Source organism: Thunnus maccoyii, chromosome 5 (genome assembly GCF_910596095.1).
Source record: "Thunnus maccoyii chromosome 5, fThuMac1.1, whole genome shotgun sequence".
Classification (NCBI taxonomy): domain Eukaryota; kingdom Metazoa; phylum Chordata; class Actinopteri; order Scombriformes; family Scombridae; genus Thunnus; species Thunnus maccoyii.
In genome coordinates, this window is record NC_056537.1 from 20378363 (window position 1) to 20399240 (window position 20878).

At 42.3% G+C, this 20878-nt stretch overlaps 1 protein-coding gene across 5 annotated transcripts in view; it reads right to left on the reverse strand.

Annotated features, from left to right (window-relative positions):
- The window catches only part of wwox (WW domain containing oxidoreductase), a 137957-nt gene that overhangs the window by 50120 nt on the left and 66959 nt on the right, over positions 1 to 20878 (reverse strand). Inside the window, exon 9 of one of the 5 annotated variants that reach the window (XM_042410593.1) lies at positions 16246 to 17170. The exons of 3 other annotated variants lie outside the window; for them this stretch is intronic. In XM_042410593.1, the coding sequence (XP_042266527.1) occupies positions 17153 to 17170 (18 nt within the window). In that variant the 3' untranslated portion in view covers positions 16246 to 17152. Of the gene's footprint in view, positions 1 to 16245; positions 17171 to 17784; positions 17987 to 20878 lie in introns of those variants that run through there. One more of the 5 variants, XM_042410591.1, reaches the window with a different exon arrangement.

Genomic DNA, 20878 nt, shown 5'->3' on the forward strand with positions numbered 1-20878 from the left:
ATCTTGTAGTTCATCTTCAAAAAAGGCAAGCGTTTGGCTGCTTTTTGTATTTAATAACTCCATAATTAACTTGGCAAGATTAATTATTTTGTGAATATTTCATAAAGTATTCTGTGAATACTTCATACCCCAGATAACATTAGTGGAGCATAGCACCGATGAAGAAAATGAAGAAAATGACACAGTTTATAGTCTGTTTCACTGCAACTGTACAGTGTTTTGGATAATGATGGCTTCCCCCTGTAATACTGTTGCAGCAGAGAGGCTTCTCTCCACTGCTGGAGACATATCTCTTATTTGTCCTCTTACTCCATTACACAGACACACCAACATCTGTTCTTACAAAAAAACATTTAACCAGTGATGTTGGTCAGTTTTTTATTTTTATTTCATTATTCTTACACAAGTGGAAGACCATAAGATGTTAGACCTGTGCCACTGAAGTCCACCATAGTAAAACTTAGTTATTGATGAAAAACAATCAATTCTGAACCAAATTTTGACACCAAGAATCGGAATCAAATCGAATCATGAGATTTCCTAAGACTCACATTAAGTCTCCATTTTTTCCCATTATGACTATCAGTCATGATAACAAACTACTCACCACATCCGTTGTAGAGATTTAGGAAACACTGACTTTCCAGGAATTTCCATAAGATTATTTTTTGTGTTCCCTTTTGGTCGGTTTCACAGACAAATGTTTGAGATTATGTCTGTTAAATTTAAGTTTTTTGGAAAGCTGTAAGAGGCTCATACTCCTCGCTCCAAATTGTTCTTGTTGGAGTCCACTTTTCCCAAACCTCTACAACAGAGGTGATGGACAAAATGACTATAACTATCTTAACAATTACAATATACTGTATATACATGATGAAGAAAAATGAGATAATATAAGAAAAACAGGTTGACAAATTTCCCTTCAAATCACTGGTCTTGTTTTGATTAAACTTACTTCATCCATGGGCTACAAAGTGTGTAGTTGTTTTTCTTTGCTTTTTCCATTTTCTCTCCCTCCTTGTTGGCCTTTTTGAGTTTGATAAAATAACCTTAAAAGTGGAGACACTCCCAAATATGGACTGACTTGAGGGTGCTATGCTGCTGATAAAGAGGCAGACTGAGCTAAAAAAGAAAGGCAGACATAAATAGGGAGGAAAAGTGTCTGAAAAGGGAGACGCAAGTGACTGTGGGAGAAAACACATCTAAGAATTGTGTACAAACAGAGATCAGAGAGGCAGAGAAATGAGTGTTATTCCTGAAGGGGCTTTTGTATCTGATCCTACAAGTGTTCCCTCAATGCCTGCTATAATAACATGGAGCCTTGAAACAAACATCGTGATAACACCATGACACTGTATCCTGTCACTCTAAGCCTGGGGGAGCCAAAAATACAGAGTATCCCTCTGCTTCATAACTCCTGACACCTGACACTGCTTGCCTCTCTACCTGAGTTCTTCCAGCTTACATTCACCTTTACATCACTGTCAGGTAATACACAGCATCCCCAGGCACACTCAGATGCACACACATACACACACATACACACATATACTGCACATGCCCTGACACATACTCCACGGACGTATTCCTTGTACCTGCCTGTGCAATTCCAACACATTTTTTAAGATATTCCTTCTATTCATAACATCCTGCAATGTTGGGGAAGTTATATTCTTCATTGACTCTACTGATAAGCGCCCCACTTCAATTACATGTGAACCCGGCAGGGCTCTAATCTGCATGTTAGCATAAGGATAACTAGCTTTCTCCCTCAGACCGACCCCCCCCCCCCCCCCCCCTTTTTCTTTTCTGTCTGACACTTCATGTACGGCTGATAGGGATCACTGAGTGTATTATCACAGCAGAGTATGGGTTGTGCTATCAGAGTGGGAAGTATTACTGGCTATGCATGTGTGCATACATGCCATATGGGTATGCGTTTGTGAGGTTAATAAACAGACGATCCACATTTTAAGCCCAAAAATCCTTGATCCGGTGGCCATTACCTCCCATTGGTATTGGCTTTGTAGACATACAACAAAGGTTTATGGTGAGTTCATTTTTTCCCCAATCCCCTTCCATGCTTTATAGCTCTGTGTTGTCATATGTTATTTTGGGTGGAATCTGTCTTGTTAGAGGTCTTTGCGGTGAAATATCTAGGGAGATTATGTAGGCTTCTTTGATATCATGCCGAGAGAGATTACAAACAGGCCAAAGCAACACAAATAATGTCCCACGAGGAGACATATAATGCAAAAGGAAATCCAGATGTGTTATGTTTTCTTCACGGTGCTCTCCGCGGAGTGACAGCCTAACTGCTCATTATGTTATATGTTCAGGTTTTCTGAATGGTCCATTTTCCTATTTCCAGTGTTGAAGTCTGTTCATAGAAACCATTGATCCAAAGACAAGCTGCCTTGACTGATTGCTGGGAGGAAACGCTGGCATTATGGGCATCTGTGTGTGTGTGTGTGTGTGTGTTTGTGTGTGTGTGTGTAAAAAAAGGAGGCAAGGCGGGTATTAGTCTGATGAAGTCATACAGGAAATCAATGCTGTATTGAAAGGAGAAAAATGCCCTGCCCAGGGGTGGCTGCACAGAGGCCCGCACACAAACACACATACACACTTAACAATGAGACAAACAGTGATGTGCTCTGAGCAACAAAAGACAAAAGGCTTGATACTGAAAAATGAGTTGGTGATAGGTCAAGTTCAAATACAACGCCAAAGTGACAGAAAAGCCAAAACAAGCTGTCAAGGCTTTCAGATACTCCCACAAGTGTGCAGCTTTTTCCAGTTTGATCGGTTGCATGTTGTAAATGTTTATACCTTAGTATGTGTGCATGTATACGTCGGACTATAGCTTTCCATATGCGTAGTTGTGTACATCCTGTATTTCAAAAGGCACAGAGTGCAGGGCTGGCTCCAGGAGAGCAAGTGTTTAATAATTTATGGGGCCCAGAGAGAAGGCCCTACAGATGGAGATGGACTGGGTGACTGAATTGTCAAGACACACAAAGATCTGAGCACACACAAAAGAAAACACACACAAAAAAAACATACTCCATCTTGTTCAAATTAACATATGCACATAAACACACACAGCAGCCCATCTTAGCCGCACTTCTCTTGATCTCCTCTCCGACCACATCAATTGTTAATAAAGCCTGGGCCTGGGCTGATTACTAAAGATTATTCCACTGTTTATTCTGATCAATAGAACATTTCTATCCCTGCAGGCCCTCATGGAGATGTTTGAAAGATCGAGCAAGCGAGGGAGGGATGCAAATAAATGAAAGACAGTGAGAGAAGGAGGTGAGCCTACTTGAGTCACAGCAGTGTCTCCAGTGCGTGCTGGAGCTCAGGGCTCAGAGGGGAAGTTAGGTAGATCTTAGCCTTGGGCTACAGCTCGCCATTCTTACCAGCAACTTCAGGCTTCGGAGCCCATCTTAGATTGGAGTGGATATTAATTTCACTGACCAAGTGGCAGACAGAGGTGCTCCCTAAGACCATCAGTCACAAGCCCTAAGCTACTCAGCGGCTATTACTATGGTAATCTAAACCCCAGGCCTGTGTGTGCGCCTGTGTGTGCGTATATACTTGAAAATACACATGTTTTGTCTATACATGTGCAAGAGGGAGGGAGAAAGACAACAGACAGGGAGTGAGCAACTACTGTAAGCGTGTAACACTCATTAACAGAGACACACAATTACGCAGTCCCACACTTATGTTTCTGTTCAGCCGGCATATGATGTTCACAGAGTAATTAATCATAAAAGGCGGAGAGGGGGAGGAGATGAGGAAAGAGGGAAGGGGGGAGGGGAGGAGTTGGAGGGTGGAACAACATTATGAGTCTGGGTAATTGTCTAATTTTCCTTCAGAGAGCCCAACGAGGAATTGGAAAACAAACTGTTAGTGTAGTTACTCTGTTTCACTGTAAAGAAGAAGAGGAAGATGAAGAAGGCTATCAAATAATCCACCATTCACTGCAAGCTAAAAAAAATAACAAAACAGTAAAAAATATTTCTTTAAAAATCTGAGTTTTCTATTTATTAATTAATTACTGATTGTTTGTGACTACCTGAAAGTGCTGAAATGATGAAATGCATAAGAATGAAAAAGAAAAACCTTCATCTCACTCATTTACTCATTCACTCACTCAGGTTAAGCCCATGAAGATGAAGAAGAAGGAGTACACTTTCTGGAAGAGACCTAGGTATGGCACACACGCCTACAAACGTACGATTACAGCAGGGGACATTTGAGGACACACACACACACACTTATGCATGCACACGCCAGGGGCCTGTATCGCAAAGTGAGATTAGTAGGTTAGCCAGTTATCTTTGGGCTTAGCTCAGGTTTTCCGGTATCATGAAGCTGGTTCACTTTTAACTGGGATAAATCGCTATGGTAACTCATGCTTAACAGCTAACCTGCTTCGGAGCCAGTTAACTATAGAGGATCTGATCACAACCTGTCAACACCCTGACAACTGACCAATCAGATCACTGGGAAAAAAAATCATCATTACTACAGGATCCCAACATGGACAAAAGTCCTGAGTTAACAATAAAGTTACAAGTAAAAAAGAGCAATATATATTTTTATAGTTAAGTAGAAACATTTTATTGTTCCAGGCTTTCTATTTCCACTCTGGTTTTAAAACAGAGCTTCTAACAAAACTTCTAACAAAATCAAACAACTAGGGATGTCAACGGTTAACTGTTAATTGGTTAACCACCGAGAATATTTTTGATCGGTTACACATGTCAGTCTATAAATTAATCTGCATACACATTCCACTAATGGCTAGACAACTACGTGTTCACAACATCAGATATTCTTTATGAATGGATAAAGTGCCTGTGTAACCCTAGACTCCTACATGAAGTGTTGCATTATGGGTTGTTTGTAGCATTAATGTTGCTAGGCTAGCGATTGTCTTAAAGTCTGTTTATAGTGAGTGTGTTAGAGTCAGTCAGCCATAGAAGTGTTTTCGTTAGTCCAGTTTAACCTGCAAGAGTTTCTGGAGGCTCATGTAACGTTTTTTTCTGCCATGGAGGAAATACATTCACGACAAGTGAAAACAAGTCCAAAGCATCTTCTGACATCTCTACTGAAGAAACAGAACATGTCAAGCTGTCAAATACCACTGTCATAGATGATAAGGAGCTCAAAAAGACAACAGACAGTTGTATAAATTCTATCTGCCAGAGAAAATTATTTTTGACCACTTCCAAGAGCCTGGCAGGAGAGTGTGTGAGTATGTTACTATACTATTTTGTAAGTTATATTCAAAAAGTAACATTATTATTCCAAAAACAGCTTATTTATATTTGTACCTCAAACCCAAATACGTTATGTTGAGAGTTACTGTGACTAAACGCACTGAAAAACACTTTGAGGAGAAGAATGATGAGCTAAAAGTCAAGCTTACCAGGGCAGTCAAGCTAGCTCTGACCACTGACTGCTGGACAGCTCCCACAAACAAAAGATTCACAACTTTTCTTTAAAGTTACCCAGTTAGTTACCAGTCAATGGGTGTCAGTCTGTCGAAAGCAAAATTAACCTAAACTGACATCCCTATTTACGACACCAAACACAGACTGATGATTTTAGCTGCATTTTAATTGTGCAAAGTTGATTTTATCCCCGGACTGATAGCTGAAAGTGTGGATAATTCCATCACTGCAGCTCAGAATAACATGAGACAACTGTGTCATGATAATTGTAAATAAAAATGAAAGCTTGTCTTTTATTAAAAAAAATAATCCACACACTGTTAACTGGCTCCCATGATTATAAATGCAACATTTGGGTCAGATAGATCTCATCAGTCATTAAATACTTTTCCACTCTTTGCTTCGGTAGCAGAAACAGTCTGGCATAACTTTTAAGTTTTTTATACGACATATTCAGAAAGTTTTCTTCATCATGCAGCTAAATAGCAAAAAATACTTCCTCTATACTAAGTCATATATAATAATTCCTGAATGTATTTTAAACCTTAGCCTACTTTTAATATGTTGAAATTATTTCTAGTGTTTCTATATCCTCTTGTATGATTATAGGCTATCATTTACATTTCACGTTGAATATGACTTTTTGCTGGCCCTAAAAAAAATTTTTTCCGCAGGTACTTGTTATCACTGTTTCATCTCATATCATACGTAGTACTTCATTCATGGTTCTGATGATGTCGCTCATAATTAACAACCTTGCCTCTTTGACATGAACGCGCCAGAGTTGACTGAGCTAGTTGATAGCCAGCTTCATGATACAGGTTATCCAGGACGGCCAATGTTTCACGTTTCATGATACAGGCCTCAGCTGTCATATAGATATAAACACACAAGCACTCCTTGACTGACAACAATAAAAACAACCACTTTTGCGCATGTGGCACAATCACCCCAATGTGGATTATGTGTAACTTTATGGGACAACAGGAAGAAAAAGAAATTATCAGCATGGATCAGAGGTATTACCACCAAATCCTCTAATACCGGAAGGACAGACCAAACTGAACAGGATGGGCCTAAAAGTGACAAATCAGACAGACAGAGAGAGAGACAGACTGACGCTAACTTGTTAGCCTTCCGGTCACCCGTACCGAGTTCTGCTAACGGTAGCACTTTACTTTAAAGCTCTCTCTTCTCAGCAGGATAAAATAACAAGGTAAAAGTGTGAAAACAACTTAAAGTTACCTGCACTTCAGTAAAAGCTGTTTCTCCCCCCAAAATTAATTGCTTCTTACTGGGGACATTGAGTGCACATGACAGTAAAAGTCAAAGAGGTAGGAAGGCATCGCCTCAGTCCTCCTTTGTTCGGTAAATGACTAAATATTTAATGTTCCGGGGCTCTTAAGATTAAAGGTAACATGTTGTCAGTAATAGTGGAGCTACTTCAAAGGATGTAAATTATGCATTTCTTCCTTTAGCAGAGAAATCAAAGCAGGTAATGAAGATTAAAGTTTGTGGACCTCCATTCTCTCTCTGGTTGAGGAGGAAGGAAGAGAGGAGACGAAGAGAGAGGGAAGAGGACCTGCGTTAAGGAAGGTTAATCTATTCGGAGCGTGGGTTATCTGATTAAAGAATCATTGTGTTCATTTAATCTGTTCCAGTGAAGCTGGCGTGTGGAGCTGGGAGATAGTGGTGGGGCAGAGGCCCAACCACCACTGTAAAGAGGTGCTGAAGCCAACCAAAGAACTGCATGACTTTGGGGAGATTGGGAGACATTCAAAAACCAACTATGTTACAGTTGTTCTCAGTTCTGTTTGTATTTGAAGATGGGAAATTGTCAGTTTAAAAAATAAGAGACAGAAGGAGGAGTGAAAGCGCTTCCAGTCACAACAGCATCCAAAGTGCAGGGCTCAGACTTTTTCCCAAACATATTTGACACAGTTCTCAGTATTGTTCCTGTTAACCTTTTCCCCGTCTGATATATCTGTGTACAGATAAAGACTGCACTGTTTCAGTCCTGGACATTTTTTTTTTGTCTGTGAAGAGCTGTGCTTAAGAGTCCCCCTCGGGGCTATATTTTAGTCCCATCCACCTCTCTAACACACCATTTAGAGCACAATCCCACTGGCCACAAGAAGGAGTTGACATTTAGAAACAGTGTTTTTTTTTTTGTTCTCTGTACCCTTCCATGAGAAATAAGGGAAAATACAGGAGATGGTTAAAGAAGAGGGGAGGCGCTTAGCCTTGTCTTCACACCCATCCGCTGTGTGCCAGCTATCATTTAGGCTATCCCACAATGCACCTCCAACAGGCCCCAACAGAAGAGTCAGGCCCATTAGCCCAGCGACAAGAGCGCTAATCGTCACATTCCATTACAGTCAATGGCAGCGTGGTGATTCTAATGACCATTTGGAAGAAGTCACACAAGGGCCGATGCTGCGTCACCAGAGCAAAAGGGGGACACAAACCAAAAAGTGACTTTGAGGTGATGGTGGCTTGGCAAGAAGAAAATCAAAATTGTTATTGTGAGTGTTCAAGACATTAACTGTGTTCCTCATGATGTGCGTTGAAGACACTTTGGGATCAATATCAGCAGATCCAAAGCAGCACAACTATAACACTCTTCAGTGTATTACTGTACAAACAGCACTCTTGGTGAAGCTGAAACGGTGTTGAGAGGCACAAATGTGAAGTGAACAAAGCCCGGCGTTATTCTATTGGAATCAGATTCCTCTTTAACTGAACATAGACTTATCGATCAGCGCAAAACTACACAAGAGCAGCTTCCAAATGAAGGAAGGTGTGAGAGAGAGAGGAGAGAGACAGAGAGACAGAGGGGAAGAAACAGAGAGGAGCTGAGAGAGAGAGAGAGAGAGAGAGAGAGAGAGAGAGAAAGGGGTAAATAACATCTTCATCTCCACTTGCGTCTGCAGCAGCCAGTCAGTCAGGCATCATTAATCCAGTGAGGAGCCTCATCCGTTGTGTATTGGTTCATTTTACAACACTATAGTACTGTCTAAATATTGACAGAGCTCTGCTGTCTGGGCTATTGACTGTCATCAGAATGCTCCCCTTCAGAGCCACAGAGAGTGTAAGAGGGAACTGTGAGGATCTGATGTGTGTGTGCATGTGTGTGTGGGGGGGGGGGTCAGAGTGCTAGTCTAAGCAGAGTGCTGCCTTCACATGGGTGGCAGCACATGTAATAGCACAGTTAGAGCCCACAGAAAACTCATACAAGCATGTGTTCATGCAAAAACAAACATGCATTTATTGTATACATATGCACACAGACATACACATTCACTCCTGGACGCACAAAGAAGGACCGAAGCCTCTCGCAACTTGGCTGTCCTCTAAAAGTCACTCACCTCAAATGATTTCTATGCAAATAGAGTAGCGGAGAAAAATGCAGCAGCTGAATTAAATCCAAAACACATTTGGTCAAAAATCAATTCCCCTGGTCCTCCCCTCATCCACACAGACAGCCTACTCTCCACTCTCCCTATCCCACAGCACACAGCCCTGGACCGCTGATAAATATTCATTTTTTATATTTATGTTACAGAAAAAAGCTGTGATGGGCAAAATGGGAAAGCCTCCCCAACAAAGCCCTCTGCAAACACACATATACACACACATACACAAACACCAGAAAGGGTGGACTCACAGTTCACAAATAATCAGATTACCGCTGTGATTCCACACGTGGATCATTTAATAGAGAATAAATAACACTAGATTTACATTACGATTTAACTCTTTTATACTTTGAACAGCTTGGATATAGTGTTTAAAAGCAGCTTTCTGACCTCTGTGCATGCACAGTGCTTTTAAAGTCCTTCTGCAGCTTTCTACCCTGCATGCCAGAACAACCACGACTCTCCTAACAGCACTTGAACATTCTCTCTTTCCAAAAGAGATGGTAATTACTTGACAAATCACTGCCTCTTTTAAGTACCAGATGAAAGAGTGTAAATGGGGGGAAATACGCAGGAAATAAAATAAAATCCTTTTTTTCTATTCTCAGTTAAGTGGCCGGAGAGGGAGAACGGGAGATATTTAATGTTGCTTAAATATGCAGTGTGATTCCACCCGCTGATTAAATTATAGCAGATGAGATGTTCTGTTGGCTGGAAACTTGAAAAAGTCCAGAGCTGTTTAAAAATGCATCAAACATGCTGTTGGATTTGCTCTCTGTCTCTGTCTTTCACTGTCTCACTGAGGGGAGAGAGGGGAGGACCTGGCCATGAAGAAGGGAGAGAGGGAGGGGGGGAGGAGAGAAGACAGAATAAACTCCTTCACAAATGAGCCCAATGCTGGTGTGTTTGACAGAGTACAAATATGATAATGAAGAAGTCAAAATGCACTTAATAATGAAACAAATGGAAAAGGAATTATTTGAATTGAGTCAACTCGCTGAAAAATGTGACAAAGCGCACGCTTGCGTGTGTGTGTGTGTGTGTGAGCGTGTTAATTAGTGTGTTTGCCAAATGGTCCAAGTGAGAGCCCACTGGGTCCTGTGCTCTGCACTTTTTGCCCTCTTCCTCCACTCTTCCTGCTCTCTCTTTCTCCACCTCTCCAGAGCCAAGATGTGCATATGTTTTGGGCTGCTTTAATTTCTGCGCTCATAATTGGGCTGAACTGCAGGGAGCCCTCATCCACTGGGACGACACTGTAAACATGAATTTACTCTCTCTATTTCTTTCTCTCTGGGTGGGAGAGCTGCTCTCAGCTCTCTCTCCCTCACACACACACACACACACACACACACACACACACAACGGCACAATATAGTGAACCGATCAAACAAATAAACTACCAACTAAGACGACAAGAAAAGGGGCTTTATTCCAACTCTCTATTTCCAGTGATGAACAAAGAAACACAAACCGCTCAGAGCGCTGCTCCCGCTCAGTCAATGACAGACAAAATAAATAAATAATTGAGCGCACGAGAAACTGTTTGAAGAGCCAGAGGCTTCGAGCTCACCACATTGCATCAGAGGGCCAGTAGACATAGAGCACTTTCCGGCAGAGACGGGTAATGAAGGCGGGTGGGAAGTTATTCATAAGAATCTGACCATGTAAGCACTTGTGTAGAGACATGATGTTTAATTTGTAGTTTGAGCAAAAGAAGTTTTCAAGTCCGGCTGCGAATACGGCACAATAATGTCACACTTGAGTGGGCAAACAGGTCAAACCACCTCCATTGTGCTCTCTCGGGAACAGCCAAAATGCAGCGTGGGACACCGTCACACCGAGGGTTAACAGATTGAATGAGCTTTGGAGCGGTAATAGGTTGTTGTTATCTTATATAGCATACTTCCATAATTTTGATGGTGTTTGCATGTCTTGTATGCGTGCATGTTTTCATTTGTTTGTGTGCTGTATGTGCCTGTGCGGAGTCTAAGTATGCTCCTGCCCGTGCGTGTGTGTGTGCATGTACTGTATGTGTGCAGGCATGCTCCTGAGTTCAGAGGTAGTGACAGCTTTGACAGCTATACCTGCCAATGGCCAGATCCCGGCGATAACCCCTGCTGTCGCCACAAAGCCGGCAGAAAGGCTCCAATTTCCCCCCCCAGACACTGGGCCAGTCTGTGGAGGCAGAGGAGGGGGTAGAGAGACAACCTCCAACCATTCTCCACAATACACTCTCCTCATTCCACCCTACTAACACATGAATGGGGATCCAATTGATTCTTTTTCACCCTAGTCCATTTTCCCACCCGGCCTGACACAGAGAGAGGATTTTGTGCTCATCTGCCCTTCCTTGTGTACTTCATATCGGGGAGAAGACTTATAGAAAGGGAAGGTAAAAAGGGGGGATCTTTATCAGAAAGCGAATTAACGCTCAAAGTGCTCCATTTGGAAGGTATATCAGGCCAATCCATTAAAAGGGCCTTCAGAAAAGAGCCGGCGCGGAGGACACCTTGAGAATGAACAGAAGACCTTGCTGAAACAGCACTCTTCACACACAGGAGGAGAGAGAGAGAGAGAGAGAGAGAGAGAGAGAGAGAGAGAGAAAGGAGAGAGAGAGGTTTGTGCCACGTGGGGCTGCATAATCACCTGCTAAATAAGGGTTATACTTGTTACCTCAAGAAGACAGATATCACATGAATAAAGTGGCTTAAAAATCTGATTAGTAATTGACAAAATCACTATTCACTGTAACACATTAAGAGATAACCTAAAAACTTCAATTTAGATGTGTCTAATTTTGGTCAAAAATGTAATTTGAAGCATTGAAACTTAAACACATGTGATCAAAATTAACTATGAACAATGTCCCTGTTTCCAGTCCAGTATACAGTGTGTCTGTCACATTTACTGGCCTGTTTGCATTTCCTCTCTCTTGCTCTGTGATGCACACACACACACACACCTGCACCAGTAGTGAGTTCCATTAATCTTCTCCCAAGCCCTGTCCTCTGCGGCCTGACCCAGGTGAGGGAGGGGGAGGCTGGGGTCAGAGGCCAGAGGAGTGCCCCTGTCTGGATTGGGGCCTCGAGAACATTAGCCCCTGCCCAGTGGGGTGGGGACAATGTAGGGACCACCCCATACTGACTACGAGAGGTCAGCAATTAGAAAAAGAAACGTGATTTCTGAGAGAATCTGAGAGAGGAAGTTACTATGGAGAGCTGGACAGGTTGAGTCTAACGATGTGCAGCACTTGATGTTTTTATAAAAAGATAAGACCATAGTCCCTAAAATCATACTGATTCCTGCTTCAATGTCTGAATTATGAACATGATTGGCAGCTTCTCTTCACCTCTAACATGAACAAAATTCATAAATTACAACACACTTTACACACATGATTCACCTGAGAAATGCTGTAGCAATACTGAAGCAAATTAGTCATTTTTTTACCCAAAGTCACTGCGCTCATATCACTTGTTGAAACACACATTCAGTGTAGATTTTATTAAAACTGATGGCTGTGTTAGAAACACACCACCATGTCTTAGAAAAATGTAATGTTTTTGACAGCTGACAAATCTAGACAGAATTGGTTTAAAATAAACAAAGAATCAGAAATGGATCGATTATATTGTGGATCATTAACAAGTTGCCTTGATTGCCCCTAACGCCAAATCTACAGATGGACTAGATAACTAGATTTAATAAACCAAAAAGTCCAGGTATACAGTGACAATCAAATACCAGCATTATAAAACGCAACAGAGGGAAGGTGATTTTGTCTCCTCCATATCCAGGCTGTGCCCCCGCGCAGATCTTTGCCTCTGCACCAAAGCTGACCTCATCCCAGCCTGCTGATGAGTAAACAGAGAACCAGTCCCAGGGGTCAGCCTCCCTTTTTGTCCCTGCTCTCCCCCTGTCCTCTCCAGGGGGAAGACCCTGAACAAGTGGCCCCTCTGTCTGGAGCACCTACCAAGAACAGAGACTCAACTCTTCGCCCTGCATTGTCAAACAGCTCAATGAACAAGGAGCAAACACAAAAGTTACAGTAAGCGAGTGAGTAAAGAGAGAGACATGGAGAGGGAAAAGAGCACAGAGAAAGAACTCTGATTTGTGTGTAGCCTACATATACAAGCCCACACATATTGTACTGTAAATGGGACTTGGAAGTACAGTTTGGAGAGAACAAGCATTTTGCTGAACAGAAAAGCTTCTTTTCTCTAATTAACCCAAAATCCTGTTGACTGGGGCTCATCCACCAAGGGCCTACTGTCTCTGCTCTAGTCCTCCACTTGCAACTCTACACTCCTTCCCTTTCATTCGGTCATCATGCAATCTCATATCCACTGTTCGGTGTTGATGATGTCCTCTTAAACCAGGTTCAGAAGTAAAAAAGTAAGACAGTCTTACTAAAAAAAGAGAGCACATAAAAACTTAAAAACACACACTCATCTATTTGTAACTACTACATCGCCTCCCACCTACCCACTCACACACACACACAGACTTGAAAGTGTCTGATATGTGAGGCGTGTTGATCCTGTTTATAATGGTGAGCTTCCTGGTGTAAGCTGTTGGTCTCCCCTGGCGCTGGTCTCCCTCTTCTCTGCAGCCCCTCATCTCTAATGCATGAGCCAGCCAGAGAGACTACGGAGGCCAAAGAACGAGCGAAAGGGGAAAGCGAGGGAGCGGACGGAGGGAGAGGCTAACCCTGGCACCGCGGCGCAACACTTTCATATTCTAATAAACCCAACATGAATACACGCATACACAGAAAGGAAGGAAATTGCATTTCTAAAGCTCTCTCTGTATCAAAGGGCATTCCGCTGAACATCTCTCATACACACCCACAGACACACATAAACATGCAGTCCGGCATTTTCCAAACCAGGAAAAAATGGACTAACACAAACACACACACACACACACACACATAAACAGGGAAGGCTCAGAGGGATTACAGTCTGCTGACGACAGCAGTTGAATACACACACACACACACACACACACACACACACACACACACAAGCATAAAAACAGAAAACTTCTTAAGGGAAGTTCTGTTTGAGGAAGTTTTAACTAGATGTCAGATGTATGGAAACAACTGGAAGTCGATTTCTATGATTGTATCAATGCATCGCTGAAAATGTGTTGAAAACACACTGAGAGGTAACAGAAAGAAAGAGAGTGAGACAAAGAGCAAATCAGAGGCCACAGGTTCAGGAGCAGAGAGGCAAATATTGTGCAAAACACGTACACCGAACTCCAACGAGTGCCTTATTTCTGGCCTCATCTCCTTTCGAGCAAGCCATTTAATTTCAGGCCAGCGATACCCGTCCCTCCTTTCACAAGAGTTAATATCCCATTCTCCCTCCTCCTCTCTGCTGGTATGTGATGGAGTCTCAGTGACAGCCTGTAATGCAGGCCTGTATGCATTGATTATATGACACCCTCCATTCAGGTGTGCTATTAAAGTTCCCCTCCTCTCTTCCTTTCCGCTCTGCCAGTGGAATAATGTCCAATAATAAGAGGAGCAGGTGACTGGAGCCGAGGCAGGAGCCAGGCTTTCAGACAGGCGGGTCCGGACAGAAACACTAGTTCCCTGGGCAGGACTAGATGAAGATACGCCCATGTTATTCACTTCAGCACCGTAAGCCGTGGAGGAACAGGGTGGGGGAATGCATAATTGCATTTAAATTACATGAAGGATGCTTTGAATACCCCCTTGTCTGGCTGCCACTCCCCCCTGCATATCTGCACCCATGTAAAATCAACCCATCCCACCTTTTGTAGTACCCCTCCCGCAATACTCAGTACGGACGCCCTCATGCCCGTCCCACAGATGAGCATAGAGCAACACAAAACACAGACAATATGCCATTAATTAGTGTTCAGTAATTAGTCTGACTCTGTGTATGCACTATGAGGCGGGACAAAAAGATGATATGGCAATATATCGTGTCAAAAAGATAAGTAACATTGCAGATGGAACTGATTATAATGTAATTTATTGAAAGGATGATAACAGACCGATATAATTGAATAAATACATTAATTACAATACTGGTAAGAAATAAACTATTGGTGGTGTCCAATCAAAAACACTTTTTTTTAAAAACTACCTGAGAAAATACACCTGAACCACAAACTGAACTCATCTTCCCTAACAAAAATACAGATGATTTACTAGACAGTAATTAATCTCTGTGTTTATGCAAAGCAGTACGTAAGTGTGAAAGAAGGAAGCTAAACCTGCTTCACTCCCCAGTGTAAGTTAGTATTTAACACTAAACTAGACACAATTACAGTACAAAACCTAAAAAATGGGAACATGGTGGTGAACTGCTCTGAATATTAGATTTAGTAGTATTATAGTATAGCTTCTACAATATAAAATGGAAACAATGATTGGGAAAGTGAGATTGGCAACTTTACAACTAATCACACAATTTAAGTGAGGCCAGAGTTGTGTTACAGGTGGCAGCTCTGTCAACCAGGCAAACCCTGTAGGCAGACAGACAGATGGCAGATGATAAACAAAGCAGATCACCCAAGAAAGGCCATGACAATCAAGCCACCACTGTTGTCACCTGATCTTGAGGGGAATGTGTAATACCACGAGTCAACCTACACAGAAAAAGATATGACTATAATTAACTTTTTTTTCTTGCGGTTTAATGTTTGAACTTTACTTGCAAGCGAGCAAGTTTGAGAAGATTTGATTAATGAAAATGTATATCCTTAATTTCACCGCAGACATGAACTAAAATAGAAAGTGGTCTCATGTCTGTCTGTTTGCCATTTTATGGTTTGGAAATTCGAAAGACTGCAAACTTTGTGAGGCTAAGATCCAATCCACAGATTATCCACAATTCACCAATCTTTCAGAGAGAAAAAAACAATCTGAAGAACAGTTTCTAACAGTCATGTCATGAGTCCCGCCACAACACTGCAAAAAACAATAATTGAATGAAAGTCTTGATGTTTTACTTCTTCAGAAACTAATATTTAAATTTGGCATAACACAGGTTTAAGATTCAGGCTTCAAGCTATTCCAACTAAATTAATAGTCTATCCAGTAGGTTGGGCTGTAGGTTGGTACACAAACCTATTATAGTAACTAAAATCAGGTCATATTATACCAGCTGTACCAAGCCTCAGACAGACAACGTCTTTAAGCCTTCTGCTCTCACCCACACAGTATTCCTGCTGTATAGCGTAGCGGTCTACCTTCACCATCTCTGCCTTCTCTTTCTTTCTGGGAAGCTCCACGACCAGAATAGAGCTCAGAGCTCTATGGTTTACATAAACCACAATACCTTCTCAGCTCAGAGAGGGGAAAGAAAGACACAAGCATCTGTTTTTGTTTGCATTTTATTCCAAAACATAAAATTGAATCAATCTTTTAATACTCTGGATTGTATAAACATGGGAGAGAACTGCTTGAATAAATATCAAGAATGAAAATGGATTTCTCGTCGACGACTATTATCTATGTGGTTTATTTATGAATACCATGGCTGGTGCCAAAATAGGCAAGACATAAAAATACAGAGATAATGTGTTTAGCCTTTTTCATTTTCTTCTTTTTAAGTGAAAGAATAAATATTCGGATTTACATCACATTTCCATTTTTATCAAAATCAAGTTGGGTGCCACTAAACCTGTATGCACCGTTTTCATCTGTGGTTGCCAGGACAACGGTGAAAATAACAAGAGCAACATGACACTAACATCTTTAACAGGAAAATCATTAAAAGCAACATGAGGGGCCAGATGATGCTGTCTGTGCCACAGTCAGTCTGTGACTGATAAACACCATGCTGGATCCATAAATAGACTAATAGCTCTTTCACTGCTCCCACTACAATGCACTCAGTCAGGACGGTTAGTGGGTGTTTTTGTAAAAATGATAGATAAAATCCTCTCATTCTCAGAGACTCATAATTGTGGTGTGTCATATCAAACCCAGTGTGAGATGCAAACATACACACACAAACACAGCACATACACCTAAACATATCCCCGGGCCATCTATCGCCAGCCACACAACACCCACTGACACTTAACTACTTCTCATACACACATATATTCATAGGGTATTATGCAGAATAACAGTTTTATGGATTTTAAATGGCATTCATTTATGAACACTGTGGCTAGCCATCACATGGAGGGGCTATTTTATCCCCTCTTAATGTAGATCAGTCTTCTTGGGTGAGATGCAGAGGGAGGTCCAGGACATTAAGGAAGTTGGATCTGTCTTCAGCCACTGATTAAACACTGGGCCGGGGTGAAGGAATAGAAAGGGATCACATCAATTGGGACTGATGCACAAATGCATAATGAAACCATCACATGAATGCTATCCCTCCATTAATATCTTCTGAGTGTGAGGATCCCAGATAACCTGAAGCCTTCTCCGTCCATATTTCTGTCCTCAGATTTTATGAGCATCGCTCCAGTTATTACCACGTACACCACGCAGACTGAAAGAAACTTCACACACACCGAGAACCACAGCAGATCCTCCACAGCCAGAGAGATGACTTTCTATAGTCTGTGCACGCTCTAGTATGTGTGTGTATGTATGTGTGTGACAGGTTTATAGGAGTCATTTATCCTGCTCAGCGGGCTAGTGTAGTGCAGAATGGTGGCCTGAGTGCCAGGCGTAGCTTATTGTTGTGTAGCCTTTATGGGCTACATTAAGTACAGCTGAGTGAGAGGGAAACATACAGTACAATACCCTGAGCTCACACATGTCATACACACAGAGATTAACTACCTCCCTGGGCCCAGGGCAGGCCTACATCCACTCAGCACAAGACCCTGGCACACTCCTTCTGACTGCAGACATGTATGTGAGTGTGTAGAAATGTATGTAGGTGCTGAAATTAATGACAAAAGTTCAAGGAAAAGTTCATTTGAAGAAATGACTAAATGATGACCTTATCAATATTTGGTCCGGTTTGGATCGCAGAGGTTGATTTTGCTCTGAAGTGGACGAGGCAGTATTTCAGTTAGAAGCAGCACAATCCAGATGGTGAGAGATCAGAGCAGGTCATTAAAAAGCCTCTCTTCTCCACTCCTCTGATCAATCTGAGCAATAAAAACAACATGGATTACACATCACCACTGGACTGCTCATTATTGGCTTTGTTAATACACAGACACAAGATATGTGCGCGCGCACACACACACAAAACAAAAATACACGTATGCACTTGTTCTCAGACACACTGGCACAGACAAACGGGTCCAACAGTCAGGCGATTTGAAAATCAGTTTTATTCTCTCACTTACCCACTCATAACACCCCTCCCCACCTGCGTGTCTGCTTTTTTGAAAGCTTCATAAGCGTCGCCTCTTCAACTGTGTTCCATGGAGTAAAAATAGAGGCCATTATATTGCCTAATGCCTACCTGCCAGCCCTCTATGCTCCCTCCTGTACACGAAGGCTTTTACACGATGAGGTGGCTGACATGTTCCACACACACCATCCATTACCATATGTACACTGGATGAGGCTCAGCCTGCACAACTTATACTAATGCATGTTTGGTATGCCCTGTGGGGGTGGGAGACATACGCGCACATGTACGCACACGCATACACACCTAACGCAATTGAACAAAGAGATGCGCAAACTCTCTCCCATACAAATATAATGGCAGCACTGTAATATGCCACTTGTATTAACAGCAGGATGCTTTTAAAGTAAATAAAAACATTATAGCTAGCTCTCTGGGTGCGGCTAAGTCCTGCTTCTCAGAAGCTCACTCTATGTGTGTGTTTGTGTGCCTGTGTGTGACTAGAAGAGGGGGGCAATCCTCTGCGCTGGGGCGGCAGTTCCTCTCTAATTGCCCCTCTAGGTGCCTGTGTGCTGGGGAGCTGAACTGAGGGTAAACACAGATCTAGAGATGATTAATAGCCAGAGGTCAGGGCGGAGCACATACAGGCAGAAAGGCTGGGACCTCACTCCAACCTACCTTGGCCATCCATATCTATACAAAAACACGCACACGCTGCATGTCAGGAAAGTCCATTCTTTCAACAGCAGATCTCTACATGTGTTCACACTCAAATAAAAAAATCCAGAAAGATCTATCCATCCTGGATTCCTCTCAGCAGAGCAGTGGAGAGGTCGGAGATAAACAAAAACGTAGACAGAGCAGGTCAGTCAGGGGTGAGGGTGAAAGGTAAAGTTGAAGGGTGAAGGGGAAGGGTGAGGGTCACTGTGTCAGGGTCATAAGGCCCAAAGGAGAAATCCTTAACAAGTCTTCATCAATACATGACCAGGAAACCTTGAGCTCTTGTTTCTCTTGCATCCCTATGCAGCTGTAGGTGGTCTACCAAAGATTTTACACTGTAGTAGAGGGAGGGGCATATCCTACTTCTATTACCTGCCCACTTTGTCTTCTCTGTCCCCTGACAAACACACACACACACACTCCTCTTCCCTACAGTACGTCCCATCCACATATTCCTATCTCTCACACCAATCTGCACACAACAACACACACACTCATGCACACACAGCACATCCCCAGCTGAATGGAGTCAGGTTGGGCGGCCCTTCATTTTTCATGCAAACGGTAATTTAGTGAGACTGCCTATTGATTGAGCGCCGCTTGTCTCCCAAACAATGCCACTTCAATCAGCGGCCCGTGGGGGGAGGGGGGCAGGGTGGGAGGGAGAAGAAGGAGGGGAGGAGGGAGGGTGGGGGGGGGCTGCCGATAGCTGCAGTGACTGATTTAAGAGATGGATAAAAAGCAGATACGTCCCCCGCCCCTGTACTGATTAATGACAGTGGCCAGAGCAGCCCTGGACTATGCATCATGATTTAACCACCAGCCCCTCATCTAAAGATTAGCGTGCACATACACACACACTGTAAATGTACACACACCGTGTATTGTACCACACAGAGAGACAAGACACGAAAGGTGTGAAAGGAAGAAAGGGAAGTGAAGCGGTGAGAAAGACAAGTTAAAGGATAATAAGATACTGCCTGACAATGTTGAGTCAGTTTGACTGAACCTTTAGTGGCAGAAATGTGCTTTTCAAAACATTAAACTCACAAATGGTCCAGGATATTCACACATACACAAGTGAGAAGAAAGATATGTGCAGTGCATAACATCACACAGTGTCTTAAGTCACGCAGCCATTGGTCTGTACTGACAGCTGGACATGGCAGATGTGGCTGCTGTGGTAAGAGTTGTGTTATTACAGTTTTTCTCAATTATTTAAGCACATTTTGCCTCTGATGTTCTCAAAACATCAGAGGCAATCCCTATGCCAGTTTATTCCCTTCATCAATGAGTTCATCACTGCCACCAAACTAACCTGCCCCTTTATCACTGCTTAAGTCAAGTCAGCATGACAGAATATATCCTCTTAATCAGGAGGTCTCATTGAGTTTAAGATCTCTTTTCTAAGAGAAACCTCAGAACAAGAAACATTCATAAGACAAGAACACAATCAGCAGACAGTAAACAAGGAATAAAAAACAGTTACAAGAATCATAAAAACATCAGATAATAAAGATTTAAAATCTTCAAGAAGAATGCAAGACTCAAGTTTGAGGGCAGCTTGCAATTCATTCCATTTAAAAGGTGCATAGTACCTAAAACCAGCTCTGCCAACATAAGTGCATACATGAGGGATATCTAAGGTTAAGTAGTTACTGGATGGTGTACTGGAGTTACTAGATTTAAATGAGAGATGTGAGGGGGTTTGGAAGCTTCAACAGTAGAGCTTTATATATGAATAACATGAGATGTTTTTTTTTCTCTTGACTGTAAGGAAGTCAATCCAGCTGTGTGATACAGAGAACAATGATAAGTATGAAATTTGTCATTTGTGATAAAGCATAATGCCCTACGGTACACAGGGTTTAACTGCTGAAGTGTTGATGGGGCAGCATGACAATACAGAATATCTCCATAGTCAAGGACAGACATGAAGGTTGACTGCACAGTAGTCTCA